Source organism: Chlamydomonas reinhardtii, chromosome 3, assembly GCF_000002595.2.
Source record: "Chlamydomonas reinhardtii strain CC-503 cw92 mt+ chromosome 3, whole genome shotgun sequence".
NCBI classification, from domain to species: domain Eukaryota; kingdom Viridiplantae; phylum Chlorophyta; class Chlorophyceae; order Chlamydomonadales; family Chlamydomonadaceae; genus Chlamydomonas; species Chlamydomonas reinhardtii.
This window is the reverse complement of record NC_057006.1, coordinates 588,072-601,126: the sequence shown is the minus strand read 5'-3', so window position 1 is coordinate 601,126 and position 13,055 is coordinate 588,072. Positions and strand designations below refer to the sequence as shown.

The 13,055-nt window shown below is 62.6% G+C and overlaps 5 protein-coding genes across 5 annotated transcripts; 2 read left to right on the top strand and 3 right to left on the bottom strand.

The window, feature by feature from the left end:
* On the bottom strand, window positions 1-1,769 carry CHLRE_03g145627v5 (uncharacterized protein). The gene is made up of 3 exons (XM_043060423.1): window positions 1,490-1,769; window positions 1,289-1,334; window positions 1-662 (listed from the first exon to the last, which is right to left on the bottom strand). Exons 1-3 carry the CDS (start codon window positions 1,761-1,763, stop codon window positions 599-601), a joined length of 384 nt encoding a protein of 127 aa, XP_042925552.1. The 5' UTR covers window positions 1,764-1,769; the 3' UTR covers window positions 1-598.
* A 100-nt stretch (window positions 1,770-1,869) lies between these two features.
* On the top strand, window positions 1,870-4,815 carry CHLRE_03g145607v5 (uncharacterized protein). The gene is made up of 6 exons (XM_043060422.1): window positions 1,870-2,049; window positions 2,140-2,237; window positions 2,397-2,499; window positions 2,961-3,032; window positions 3,308-3,415; window positions 3,841-4,815. Exons 1-6 carry the CDS (start codon window positions 1,996-1,998, stop codon window positions 3,961-3,963), a joined length of 558 nt encoding a protein of 185 aa, XP_042925551.1. The 5' UTR covers window positions 1,870-1,995; the 3' UTR covers window positions 3,964-4,815.
* Window positions 4,816-4,817: 2 nt separating this feature from the next.
* CHLRE_03g145587v5 (uncharacterized protein) lies at window positions 4,818-7,274 on the bottom strand. The gene is made up of 8 exons (XM_001695671.2): window positions 7,126-7,274; window positions 6,930-7,011; window positions 6,654-6,733; window positions 6,411-6,430; window positions 6,131-6,218; window positions 5,898-5,931; window positions 5,697-5,719; window positions 4,818-5,515 (listed from the first exon to the last, which is right to left on the bottom strand). Exons 1-8 carry the CDS (start codon window positions 7,156-7,158, stop codon window positions 5,279-5,281), a joined length of 597 nt encoding a protein of 198 aa, XP_001695723.1. The 5' UTR covers window positions 7,159-7,274; the 3' UTR covers window positions 4,818-5,278.
* A 165-nt stretch (window positions 7,275-7,439) lies between these two features.
* CHLRE_03g145567v5 (uncharacterized protein) lies at window positions 7,440-10,115 on the top strand. Its single transcript, XM_001695562.2, has 8 exons — window positions 7,440-7,567; window positions 7,650-7,980; window positions 8,117-8,361; window positions 8,650-8,735; window positions 8,902-8,929; window positions 9,099-9,147; window positions 9,235-9,353; window positions 9,604-10,115. The coding sequence occupies exons 1-8, from the start codon at window positions 7,565-7,567 to the stop codon at window positions 9,742-9,744; spliced, it is 1,002 nt and encodes a 333-aa protein (XP_001695614.1). The 5' UTR covers window positions 7,440-7,564; the 3' UTR covers window positions 9,745-10,115.
* Window positions 10,116-10,121: 6 nt separating this feature from the next.
* On the bottom strand, window positions 10,122-13,006 carry CHLRE_03g145547v5 (uncharacterized protein). Its single transcript, XM_043060421.1, has 6 exons — window positions 12,705-13,006; window positions 12,250-12,543; window positions 11,924-12,014; window positions 11,557-11,690; window positions 11,196-11,337; window positions 10,122-10,987 (listed from the first exon to the last, which is right to left on the bottom strand). The coding sequence occupies exons 1-6, from the start codon at window positions 12,801-12,803 to the stop codon at window positions 10,881-10,883; spliced, it is 867 nt and encodes a 288-aa protein (XP_042925550.1). The 5' UTR covers window positions 12,804-13,006; the 3' UTR covers window positions 10,122-10,880.
* Window positions 13,007-13,055: the final 49 nt, after the last annotated feature.

Sequence of the window (13,055 nt, the reverse complement as noted above, 5' to 3'; positions counted from 1 at the left end):
GTCGAGCGGGCATTACAGGATTTGGCCTGTGCCCAGTACCGTACTGCGCGTGCAATGGAGGCAGCCCTGACTGTCAGCGAAGTAGCCACCCGTTCCTGGACTCTGAAGCTGCGGCGTGGGTGCGGCCTGGGCTCCCCATCGGCCGTGCCAACCGGCCAACTTGGCCTACAGCAATGCCTTGCCATGGCGCCAACCACGGTATTGGCCAGTATACCGCCTTGCAGATACGCTGTTGGGCGATTCGGGACGAAACCAGCCATGGCGCAAGCCAGTCCTAGGGGTAGCAGCCTGCCGCATATCAACTACAACAGTAGGTGCACCAGATAAGGCAGACATGATTGTTCCCCCAGCGGTACGCCCAATTCTGTGGGCATCCGTACGTGGGTTTAACGCGCACGCTGACGATGAGCACGCCATCACCCCTAGCGGCCTAGCTGGCAGTCAGTGCCCGCATCTTGCAGATGCCCTCACGCCCCTCAGGCTTGTTTACGGCGTCGACACAGCATATGCGTATATGACCCCTCTGCAGCATCTACACCTGGGAAATTGTCCCAAGCCCCCACGCACTCGGCCCCCCAAATGGGGGTCTGTTCTACAATCAGCTGGAGCTGGCCATCATCTGGGTGGTCACCACCACCGTCAGCGTCGCCGTACTGAGCGCCCTGAAGCTCACGGTGGAGGTGCTGGGCCTCGTGCCTGCGTATCAACGCTCATCATGGGCGCGGCACATCAGCGCTGCGACCGAACTTGCACAGCAGCAGGAGGGGGTCTTCGTGGACCGCTGGTGGCTGTGTCGTTCCAGCTGAGCCGGCGCGCCCGGCAGCTGCTGTTGCAATTTTGCCCCAGCCCGTCCAAGATGTACGCCCGCCTGGTCGCCTGCCGATCACAGGAGGAAGGGGTCGGGGAGAAGGGCGGGTTGCGTGCCAGTGCATGCCTCCTGGCCCCAACGTGTATCAACACGGATTCTGCTTGCGGTCTCCCTCCGCCTGCGACCCTACTCACCCTAGGCGTCCCAGCATCTGCGGCATGGGCGCCGCCCCTGTAATCTCCCTATGCTCGAACAGCCACATCTCCCTCCTGCACTCCTTGCCTGCTTCTGCCTGCAGCGTTTCGGCTCTTTAGCCTGACTCTCCCACACCCCGTCCGCGCCCTCACCTCACCCTCAGCTCAGCCCGCCTCCAGCTACCCCACATGCACACCCCGCCCGAGAACGCAAACGCCTTGAAGCGCTTCCCCCCCGCCGCTCCGAGGTCCGCCCACGTACGGCAGCAGGGCGCCGAGTTCGCACCAGACGGGCTCCATCACAGCCGTCTCGGCCACCTCGCCGATGGTGTCTGCAGGACAGCATGGGGCGTGGGTGAGTAGGGGGGGATGGGTGGCACGTGATGCGCTCAGGCGCAGAGGAGCGGGAGCGGTCGACCGGGTGCTTGGAGCGCGCATTGAGTGATTGTTCGTAGGTGTTTCGGTTGCACCCTTGGCCCAGACGTGCCTGAGACGTCGTAGTTGTGCCACGCCTGAGCCTCGTCGTCGAACACGACCGGCACCTCGCGCAGCAGGGCCAGATCGAGGGGCTCGGCGCCGCCGGTCTCCTCGCGCCAGAGCAGGGCGGCCGACAGCGTCGGCTCCTCGCCCAGCAGCACCTTGCCACCAAACCCACCCAGCAGCTTGCCGACGCAGGTCGCTTGGCTATACGTTTCTTGTGGCTTCAGGCGGTGCCCAGTGCCGGCAGACCCGCAGACTGATGACGCGCAAGTCTGCCGCATCCCCTACCAGCCCGTGGCCCCTCCCCATTGGCCGTGCCAACTGTCGCTGGGCTTGACTTGCCCCAATGCCTTGCCACGACGCTCTTGGCCGGCATATGAAAGTTGTGAGTACACGCCATACAAGGCGATAGATTCATACAAGCCTTTCTGTCTTGGCCATTTCGGGAATAGTGCAAACCACTTACATGTATTGCCCTTGCGCATGACACAAGCTTAAGTAATACCGATAGCCATGTTGCGCAGCGGCCCCACTGGGGCTCGCAACGCGCCAGCTCTTGAGCAGATTGTAAGCGCGAGCTGTCTACCATCGCAGCAACACAAAATCCTTACTTGTGGCTCGAAATAATGGCTGGAAACATTTCGCCTCGGGCTGCAGAACGCGGAGGTCTTCACCTTGACATATGGCTCGATCGTGCGCCAGCTGATATCGGACTACGAGGACATTGAGGAGGTCAACAAGCAGCTAGAGCAAATGTAAGTAGGCCTCGAAGCTGCTTGGGTGGAAGCCCGCCAAAACCCGCGCGGGGGGCCTGACAGGGTTGAACTGGACCTGGTGCAGCACCTGCGTCCCCCTCGGGGTATGCCCCGTGTTGCCCATGCATACGCTCCCCTTGCGGGGCACCTGCAACGCAGGGGCTATAACATGGGTATTCGCCTGGTGGACGAGTTCCTGGCAAAGGCCAAAATCTCACGCTGTTCCTCCTTTCGCGACACGGCGGACGTGGTGGCGAAGCAGGTGCGTGGTGCGGGCCCAGCCTGACGCTTGAGGTAGTGGAGATGGGCCACGGCACGCACCTGCTGTCAGTGACGCTTGGGCTCCTTGGAGAGCATGCATCGATGCTGCATGCGTGGTGGGGAGGTGCAATGCCACATGGCCGGGGTCCGGGATGGGCCTGGAGTGGGGATGTGGTGGTCGGGTGTAACGACACGGCCTGACTGCCCGCCGTGTGTCGGGCAAAGCCCTGGTAAACCCGGTACCCGGGGCAGGGTTGTGTTGTATGCTTTGGTGCTGGATGCAACACGCCTTTGTCGGGGTTACACGCCGGAATGGCCTGTAGCTGTGGCTGTCGATGTGTGGTCTGGCGCCACGGCAAGCGTCATCAGCTCAACACCACCCAGCCCCGCCTCCCTATCCACATTGCCGTTACAACCAACCAACCTACCTGCCGGCCTGTCTACCTGCCTGCCTACCCGCAGGCACTGCCCATGTTCCTCAACGTGACGGCCAACGTGACCAACTGGAGCCCCGACCAGACCGAGTGCAGCCTGGTGAGGGAGGCTACGAGGGGGCCGGGAGGGTGCTGCTTTGGAGGTGGCGGCTGAGGGACGAGTCAAGGATACGAGAGGCCTGGGCCCGCTGGCCGATCATTTCGCGGGGATTTGGGCTTTGCCTCGGTCAGTTGCAGTGTTGGCACGCATGACGGCGGCGTGCAGCGCCGACGTGTGCAAGCCGCTGGGTAGGGGCCACGTACACTTATGGAAGCTTACAGCCACCAATGCAGCTGCCGCCACCCTCACCACCACCCCACTCTCACCCCACGCAGGTGCTGACGGACAACCCGCTGGCTGACTTTGTGGAGCTGCCGGACGAGTACCGCGAGCTGCGGTATTGCAACGTGCTGGCAGGCGTGGTGCGCGGAGCGCTGGAGATGGTGAGAGAGGATGGCGGCTGCGGGAAGGGCTGGGGCTGTAAATTTGGCTGTGTCAGTACCGTGGCATTGGGAAGAAAGCGGGTTCACGAGTCCCCCATACGACCATACGGTATTGCCATGTAGGTTTAGATGCCGGGTGAGGGCGGGGTTGATGCGGCTGGCGGGGAGGAGGTGAAGAGGCTGGCTTGAACTCAAACAGGCCAGTACGTTGCGGGCAGACTGGGGCCAGACCCCTACTGCCCCCACAGTCCGCATGCGGGAACGCGGTTGTGCAACATTCGCTTTGTCCCTTCCACTGCCATGGCCTCGCATTACCGAACGAGCCTGCACCCCCCCTCCCCCTCCCCGACCACCACGTACCTAGTCATGCCTGCAACTCCATTTCCCGGCCCCCTGTGCGCCCCCCACAACGCCGCCCCCTGCAGGTGAACATGGAGGTGGAGTGCCGCTGGGTGTCGGACATGCTGCGCGGCGACGACTGCTACGAGCTGCGCCTCAAGCTCAAGGAGCACCGCGACGAGAAGTTCCCCTACAAGGACGACGACTAAGCCTGTAGGGCCGGAGCCTGTAGGGCCGGAGCCTGTAGGGCCGGAGCCTGTAGGGCCGGAGCTTGTAGGGGTAGGGGCTGAGTCTAGCGGAGCCTAGCGGAGCCTCTGGTGGCAGCGCTCGCATGGAGAGACGGGGAGAGAGGGGTGGTAGGACGGAGATGATGACGACTGGCGGTTCTCTCTGGGTTGTTGCTGCTCCCTTGGTCGTGGAAATCTGCTCAGTTGGCGTTTGGCAGGGTAATAGAGCAGTGTACGATACACAGCAAGATAAGTAAGAGCAACTTGGCAAGAGGCGGTCCTAGCGTTGACTAATGTTGCTTCGACAGCGACGCAGCTTGGGTATGTGCGGTCTGGGTATGCGGCTAGCTGAGTGGCTTCTGCGGCGACACAGGTGACCCTTTCCGCTGGTACCTGACGTACCCTTCATGCGCCACAGGACACGTGTGCGGTGCAGCCGCTTGTGACCACGTGTGCGTTGCAGTCACTTGCGTGCGCGGGGCCGGCGAGAGCAGGATGGCACATGCTGGGGAGATGGGCAGTGCCGCAGTGGGTCAGCGTGTGGCCGGGTTCTCGTCTGGAGCCCTCACCCTGCAACTTGTCCCGCTCTGGCGTCATGTGCGGCAGGGGTTAGTGGTGACCTAGTTGATTGATCTAGTGGTGAAGTGGGGAGACGTGAAGATATGGTAGCTGGTGATAGCACGAGTGGGCACATCGGCTGGAAGGGGCTTTACTGGTGCTATGAGCAACTGGTGTTATTGTGTATTGATCGCCCGAATGGCACATTAGCACTTCGCCAGGGTCCTACGCGCTCCCCTGGCCAGACATCGAGCTGTACGGTAATTACATACGGTATGGCTACCTTGATGGCTGCAAGTCTCCATTCAAACAATCACTTCTCCGTCTTGATAACACGGCAATGCGCCCTCAGTGCACTGGTTGAAGACGGTATGTCAACCTTCAAAGCACTTTCCAGTTTAGGTAAGTATTGTGTGCGGTTCTGGAAGCTCACAGCTGCGTGCAGCGGCGCAACTGCTTGTGAGGGTATCTAAGCTAGGGGCGTCCTACCCTAGCCACTACTGCTGGTCTGCTACCCACTCCGTCACTCAGTCATACTCATACCCGATCCGTTACGCCACCACACCGGGCAAGACCCTCCTCCTTGTGCGCTGTCTCTAGCATACACTGCACCACGGCACTTGACAGAAGCAATACATATAGGCCCTCTCCAAAAGTCTCAATCCCTCGAGCCCTTCAACCCCCCTCCTACTCGCAGCCCTCCCTCAAGCCCTCAACACCACCCCGTGCAGTCGTGCACTTAGACGTCGCACTGCTGCTGCGCCCCGGCCGTCTGCGGCGTGCGGCACGAGGCCTTGCCCGCCTCCTCCAACCGCCGCCGCTCCACGATGACCGAAAGCGCCTCGCGACCAGTCAGCTGGGTGCGGTTTGATGCCCACACGTCGTACACCTTGTTAGCCAGGGTCAACACAATGGGAATCTTGGTGATGGCGTACACCCATCCCAGACCAACCGCCTCGTACACAGCCCGGAAAACCTGCAAGGAGTGCAAGGGCGAGGTCAGGAGCGCGGGCACGTGTAAGCAAGTTGGGGCAGGGGCGCGGTTGGGGGCAGGGGCGAGGGTTCCAGGCATGACGGTATTTGAAGGCGGTGATGAGCAGGCTCAGCGGGAGCTGAGGATCCGGGCGTGAGGTTCGGGCAAGTTCGCACGCGCGTACCTCGACACCTGTGAGCACGCGGCCTGCGGTAGCAGTACGAAGGGCGACAGTCGACATATGTCATGAGACCGAACAAGCGCGCATACACATGCGGCATGCGCAGGTGTCAAAATCGGGAGAGTTGCCGCACGAGTTGTGCAGGTCCCATTGCAAGGAGAACAACATGATTGCAGACACAGCGCCACGCATGTCCCCACGCACCTTCCCAGGTGACGCCATGGATGGTCTCCATTGCCTGTGGCAACCGCGGCGCAAGCAGGCGCAAGCATGAGCCAGGGCACTTGTTGGGCGGAGCAGGTGATACAGGACAAGTACACCTGCCGTTCATCCGGCCGTCTGCATATCCGCTTAGACCCTACATGCCTAGCTAGCGCCACCTACTCGCTCACCATCCATGCCGCATCACCGCCCCCGCCGCCTCCCGGCCCACTTACCCGCTCGAAGCTGATTCCTGCGTTCTCCGCGGGGTTGTAGTCGGCGGCAGCAATGTCCACAAACACGACCTTGTTCGCCGCATTCTTACTGCATTGCGTGTGCGTGGCGCACAAGGCACCGATCTGAGCCAGGCAGGTCATGGCCAAGTGCAAAACGCGTGCAGCGCGGCGACATGCAGAACGTGCAGCTGTAAGCTGTGCCGCATTGCCAACCGCAACCCAAACCCAGGAGTGCAATGTTGCCCCTCAGCATGAGCAGCCTGACGAGTTCGGTACTCACGAGCGCAGGAAGTCCACCTCCTGTCCGGCATCCACATTGGGGCAGCACATAACACACAGCGTATACGTGCTCGGTCAAGCACGGCGGCAGCAGCAATGAACATGTCTGCAGGATCTTGGCACGAACGGAGGCAACTGGCGCCCCCCCTTCCACGAACACGCGCCCCCGCCAGGTGACGCCCTCTACCCCCGGCCAGGTGACGCATGCACCCCTGTGCGGTGCAGCACCACGCACCGCACTCACCCGCAGGCACAGCGGGCAGTCGCCGTCGTACAGCAGGCGAATGTCCCAGCTTGGCCGCGAGGGGGAGGCGGGCGCAGCGCCTGCGTGGCAGCACCACAGCACCACACCAACATGCCGTGAGCCTACATACTTCCACAATAGCTCACATCTAAGCCTTCACAAACTTGCAACGCCCAAGCCAGTGCGTTCTGACTACGGTGCAAGACGGTGCCGAGAGTGGCAGCGGCTTTTCCTGCTGCATTTACTCCCCTGTCCCCTCCCCTTGGGTTTGCACACCTGCCGCCGAAGCCAGAGGGCGAACAGCCACCAGGCGCGGCGCCCGTAGAGCATTGATGCGCTGGGCCACGGCGGGCCTCGCCTGTGTGCGTCGGGTGGGCGCGCGAGTGCGAGGGGTTGGCGCCAGGAGAGGGAACGACGCGGAAAGGCTCACGCTGCCTTGCACCGAGTCTTGCTCCGTGACGCAGGGCCTTACCACGCGTCCGGTGCTTGCTAGCATGGTGCGCATCCTTTGTTGCAGAGCAGCGCGTCGACAAGCGTGTGCGGTGAATGGGAGGGATGTCTTTGTGTGTAACTGGCTCGCGGGCGTTGTAAATGGTCGCTTTCAACTTGTCTATGTATGCGTCAATGCCCGAATGCGACCGACTCAAGCTGCGGGCTCGGAAGCGTCGCCCATTGCCCCGAGCCACACGAATGCATCGAGCCAGGTTCACAAAACCTTTCGCGCGCTTCTACAGAAAGCACATATCTGCATTACCTCCCAATCATCGCCATAAGTTAATCAATTAAGTTACCTTTGGTTAGGCCGAGTTTGACATTTTGTCCATCCAACTTCGTTCCTCGTTCGCTCGAGAGCGCGTGCAGCTATAGCCGGCCACGCTGTTTTGCATCGAAACTTTGGTGAAAGCAATAAAATGGTAAGGCCTTCCACCGACTGGGAGGGAGTCTGACGCACAACTCGTTACCCTCGCCCGACCTCCACGCCTCTCCGCTTTGCAGCCCTGTGTCAGCTTACCCAGCACTAGCGGTCGCGCTGCTGCGCATTCCGTGCCATCCCGGCCACGCCGGCGTGCAGTCGTCACCGCTGCCCTGCAGTCGAAAGACTGCTGCAGCGGCGGCAGCTGCGATGCCCATGGTGCAGCTGGGTTCCGCCTGCGCCCATGGTGCATCCGGGTTCCGCCTGCGCCTGACACCAGCAGCAGCCTCGGCACCTCAAACGTCAGTCTCTCTGCGGCGACAGAGCCAGTGAACAGCGCGTGGGCCGGCTGCCAGCGACAGCTGCTAGCTGGCGCGGCGCTGGCGGGACCGCTGGCGCTGGCTGCGGCATCAGGTGGGCCGGATGCGACACCGTGAGCCTCTCATGACTGCCATAAGCAATGCAGCCTCACTAACGCGATGTCATGTACGGCCAGTACTCTGCATGGCTTGGATAATTCAGACGCATTTCCCACCCCACATCGCCGCAGCCGGCCCTTCCAACGCTGCGGATGCCGCCGCAGCTGCCGCCACCACAACTGCAGCCGCTGCCTCGGCTGCGGGCGTGGGCCTGGGCGACATCAGTCCGGCGGAGCTGGCGGCAGCTGGTGTGACCACCTTCGTGCCGTCGGGCTACGTGCCTAGCCCTGTGGAGCCAGGCTGGGAGATCTGGCTGGGCTTCATTGCGGGCGTGGTGCCGTTCGCCATCGGCTCCTACGAATTCGGAAAGCGCATTGTGAGTGGCGGTGTGGTACAGGGGCGGCAGAGGCGGCAGGGGCGGCTTATGCGGTAATATGGCAGCACTATCGGCTGCTGCTGCCCAGCTGTGTTGGGTGGTGCCTGTGGGCGGGAGTGCGCGGGGCTGTCTTGTGCCGGCTGGGACGGGTTCAGTTGTGCTGAGCCGGCAGCAATGTAGTATCGTGCAGGGCATAACTAATGGCATTGCCATTGCCTGATGAAGCCGCCCCGTTATAGCCCCACCTGCCCCTGCCCTGCCGCTGCTCTGCTATGTCTGCGGCTGCAGTTGATCCAGCTGCGCTGCGAGGTGTGTGGCGGCCGGGGGCTGGTGCCGTCGGGCGGCGCGGGCAAGGACAAGTACCTGCGCAAGTGGTGAGCCCAGGGGCGTGGGCCGTCGATGCGGTGGGGTACAGGTGGTGCTTGCCGTCACACATATGCGGCAGGGCAGCACCGCGCCGGTCGCTCATGCGGCTATGCTTGTGGTGCTGAGCCTTGCCTCTCCTCAGCCCCGCTGCCCCGTATCCCTTGCTGCCCGCAGCCCCCAGTGCGGCGGCTTCTTCCCCTGGGTGAGAGCGCCCGGCGCTGGCACGTGCTGGCGTGGGCCATCAGTACCGTGTGGGGGAGTATGCACGCGTGTGCCCAAAGCGCCATCTGTGGCGCTGAAACCAAACATTTGATATCGCGGAATGCAGCGAACTTACAGCAACCTGATGATACGGTATTCGCTGCGCGCAGATCTCCTGGCAGATGTTCCTGTCCTCCACGGCCACGCCCGGCAACGGCGGTGAGTGCCCGGCAGCTGTACTGGCTTAGTTGACCATGGGTCCATGGCCGACGTCCTTTTCGCGCTTCCTGCAACGCCCCTGTGCAGGCCCACTGCAGCAGCCCCGTGGTCAGACCAGCGTGCTCTACAGTGTGCCTGACGCCCCCGACCCGGCCCGCATGGCGGAGGCACGTGCGCGCAGCCAAGCAGCCGTGGAGGCGGCGGAGGTGAGGGCAGGGACAAGGGGAAGCCTGGGCCGGAGGGGTGCAGGGAGAGGGGTACACGCGGCGTTCGGGTGGGAGCTTTGCAAGGCGATGGGACTATGGGAGAGCCAAAGCTGTGGCACCCCCGGCATTGAGACGTTCCGTAATGGGCTGTTGTGGGTCAGGCTTCCTACGCAAGTTGTCCAGAACACTTAGTGCCTGAGTCTCTCGCGCCGTTGGGGCATCCACCCTCGTGCTGTTCCCTGCTGCTCAGGCTCTGGTGCTGTCGGGCCGCAAGCCGGGCGGCGGCGGCGGCGGCAGTGCGACGTCTGAAGCTGGCGCTGGTGCTGGCGCTGGGAGTGTCAGTGCAGGGAGCCCCAGCGAGGGAGCGGGCAGCGCGCCGCCGCCGCCGTGATGATGCAGGCGAATACCCTGTATATATCATCTAGCTGCCAGCCAGTCGTCGGCAGGCAGCGCGGACGCTCCTCAGGGGCGCATGGGTGGGGGCACTTGGGAGGCGGAGGGGCGCGGGGCCGGCGGGGTCGCAGGGGTCCATGGGGATGTTGCAGACTGCCAGACGGTTAGACACGTGTGCGTGTTCTTGGAGGACGACTGAGGACATACATACTGAAGTTTCGGTTACGTCTGGACGTCGGGGAGAGAAGGTTACGGTGGAGCCGAGGTGAAAGGACTACTGGACTAGTAGCGCTGCCGCAGTGCCACTGTCTGCCAGCTTGCGTCTGCGACTAGGCGGCATTGGTCGCTAGCGGCACGGATGGGACTGACGACCGGTCTGTACCAGGTAGTAACAAGGCGATCTGGCCTCGCAATGGCGCGCACCAGCCGGCAGGCACAAACACGCACACGGTACACTCTGTCAATGTGTGCTCCTTCCCTTGTACTACACACACGCACACACGCGCACACATGTACACCATGCGGTACCACGCTCCCCGCTAACACCACGGCAGGTGAGCTACGGCTACATAAATATACGGTAGTCTTCTCTCACGAATACCATTGCAACGCAAGCGGCCCTGTAACGCTGCCAGCGTTATGTACCTGTCAGCATCTTGTTGCAGGACGGCATCACCCGCAGTGCTACCGCTTTGCCCACCGCACAGCCGCAGCGCCACTGTCCTTGCATGTCCCATGACATACGCCCGCGCCCCGCATAGCTCTGCCGACAAAGATGTCTTCAGCACCCGAGCAGCGCCTACGGCACCCGAGCGGAGACCCATCATGGGCCATCCCCACTCATGATATGACCATTCGCCGCCTTTACACGCCCAAGAGCAAACTCATCACACATGCTGCCCTCCGCCATTCGTCACCCACACCAGCTGCCGCTGCCTGTGCTCCCAGCCATCCCAGCAGGCGCCTGGCCCCGCTCACCCACCTGCTGCACCCGGCATCTGCCCGCCCCACGCCCTCCGCATCGCCCCACGCCCTCCGCCCTGCTCCAGCTCCTGCACCGCGGCTTTTGCTTCTGCTCCCGCTCCAGCCCCGCTCCTCCTGCCCCCTAACTCCCATAGCTCTCCATGGGCTCCCTCAGAACTGGAACTGCTTGTCCTCGGCGTAGCCCAGGTCCGTGAGCGCCTTCTCCATGGCCACCATCATGGGGCTGGGGCCGCAGCGCAGTGTCATGATGTCAGAGCCTGGCGGGCGTGGGGTGCAGGGCGGGGGTGGGGGGTGGTGGACTGGTGGGTGGGTCCAGGCACAGCTCTAGGGAGGTCATATGGCGGTGAGCACGGGGGCGGGAATCGCCCTCTCATCCCCAGCACCCAGCACGATCCCAGCCCGGACCAGCTATGCCACACCACACACTAACATATATACACGTACACACATACACACGTGACTCACTGGGCGCCGGGAACTTGGTGCGGATGAGCTCCGAGCTGATGAAGCCGCTGCCGCCCGACCACTCCTTGTCTACGGGCGGCGTGTTGAGCACGTGGTACACGGTGAGGCGGTTGCCGTGCATGGCCACCAGCTCGTCCAACTCCTGGGGCCAGGAGGAGGAGCAGGAGGAGGAGGGTGCAAGAGTGAGGTGATTTTGGAAGGGAGAGGAAGTGGCTGCACATGTTGGGTACTCAAACACGGCCCGCATCCTAAGCCGGCATATCACGCCCACGCCAAGACCGCTAGCGACCCCCCACCTCAACACCGCAACCGACCGCTTCGCCCGGTCCCCCCCCCCGCCGCACGGCCAGCTGCAACCTACCTTGCGCAGCAGGATGTCCTCCTCCGTGAGGTTGCCGTACAGCAGCGTGACGGAGGTGGTGTCGCGCGGGTTCTTCAGGATGGCGTTCAGCACCTGGAACATGGGCGTGATGCCCGTGCCGCCAGCCAGCATGCCTGGAGGGGGTCGGGGCGGTCAGGCGGGGTTGGTGGTGGTGGTGAGGACACGTCTGGGGTGGTCACGGCAGGTAGCGCATAGACAAGTTGGAGTGTGGATGTGGGTCGCGTTGACAGCGCGTTGGCACACGCCGCCCGCAAACCACACCAGGTACCGACACCCGGACCCACTGACCCGCCCGACATCCTCAGCGAGTCCTATCACACTCTGTGCTTCTGCCTCAGGATCTCACCGAAGTGCTTGACCATGTTGGGCGTGTAGGTGAAACGGCCCTTGGGCCCCTTCATCAGCATGGTGTCACCCAGCTGCATCTTGGCGATCACCTGGCGAGGGCGAGTGACAGAGGCGCACGTGGGCCGCGGGGGCCAAGCGGTGAGGCGCGGCGTGGGAGGCCGGCGGAGGCGAGTGGAAAGGCCGGGGCAGGGGAAGTGCATGGGCACCACAGATGGCCCCAAGAAGTGTGGCCCCTGGCAAACCCATGAAAGCGTAGCGGCGTGCGTTACGTGCCGCACGCAGCCAGCTTGGCTCCCAGACCGTACAGCCAGCACGGTACCGTACCTGCGACATCTTGCCGGTGGGGTACAGCTTGATGACAAAGTCCACGGCGCCCAGCTGGTCGTCATCTGACACAGGGGTGTACGGCCGGATGACGTCCTTGCCATCCTCGCCCTGCGCCTTGAAGCTTATGTGCTGGCCGATGGGCAGGCCCACGCGCTGCTCCGGATCCGGCAGCGCGAAGCGCAGGCGCACGGTGTTGTGCGTGATTAGCGTCTTCTCAACCAGGGGGACCGGCTGGAACTCGCTGGGGTCCAGGAACGGCTTCTTGGTCTTCTTCCGGAGAAACACCAGAGCCTGCGCCCGGTGGCACCGAACGCCAAGGAAAGGACACGCGGCGGTCAACCAGCCGGACCAGCCACGCGATCACCCACACCGCCAGTAAGTATAGCTTTCAAAAGATGAGCAGGGCCAGCACGGCAGAAGGGCGAGGCCCCGTTCCCGCCATAACGGCTCACCTGAATAAGGACTAGCACCACAAGCAGTCCAGCGCCGACTTGCCAGTAGGAAAGCAGCGTAATAACGCTGCGCATTACCTCGGAGCCTGCCTCCTCCATTGTTGCGGCTCAGTCGAGAGTCGCGGCAAGTTGATTCCGAGGTGGTCGGTGCCGATACCAAGCTGCCCTAGCGAGCTAAAGTTGCTTTGAGTCTGTCACAAAAACGCGATCGAAAGGGGCCGCAGCTAATACACAGCCAAATGGCGAGGAACACGGCGTTGCCCAACGCTAGGCTAGCGCCAAATTGCACAAGCTACAGTATGTTGGTGATTACAAATAGCAATTTGATGGTTAATGTTCTGTTGGTCTGCA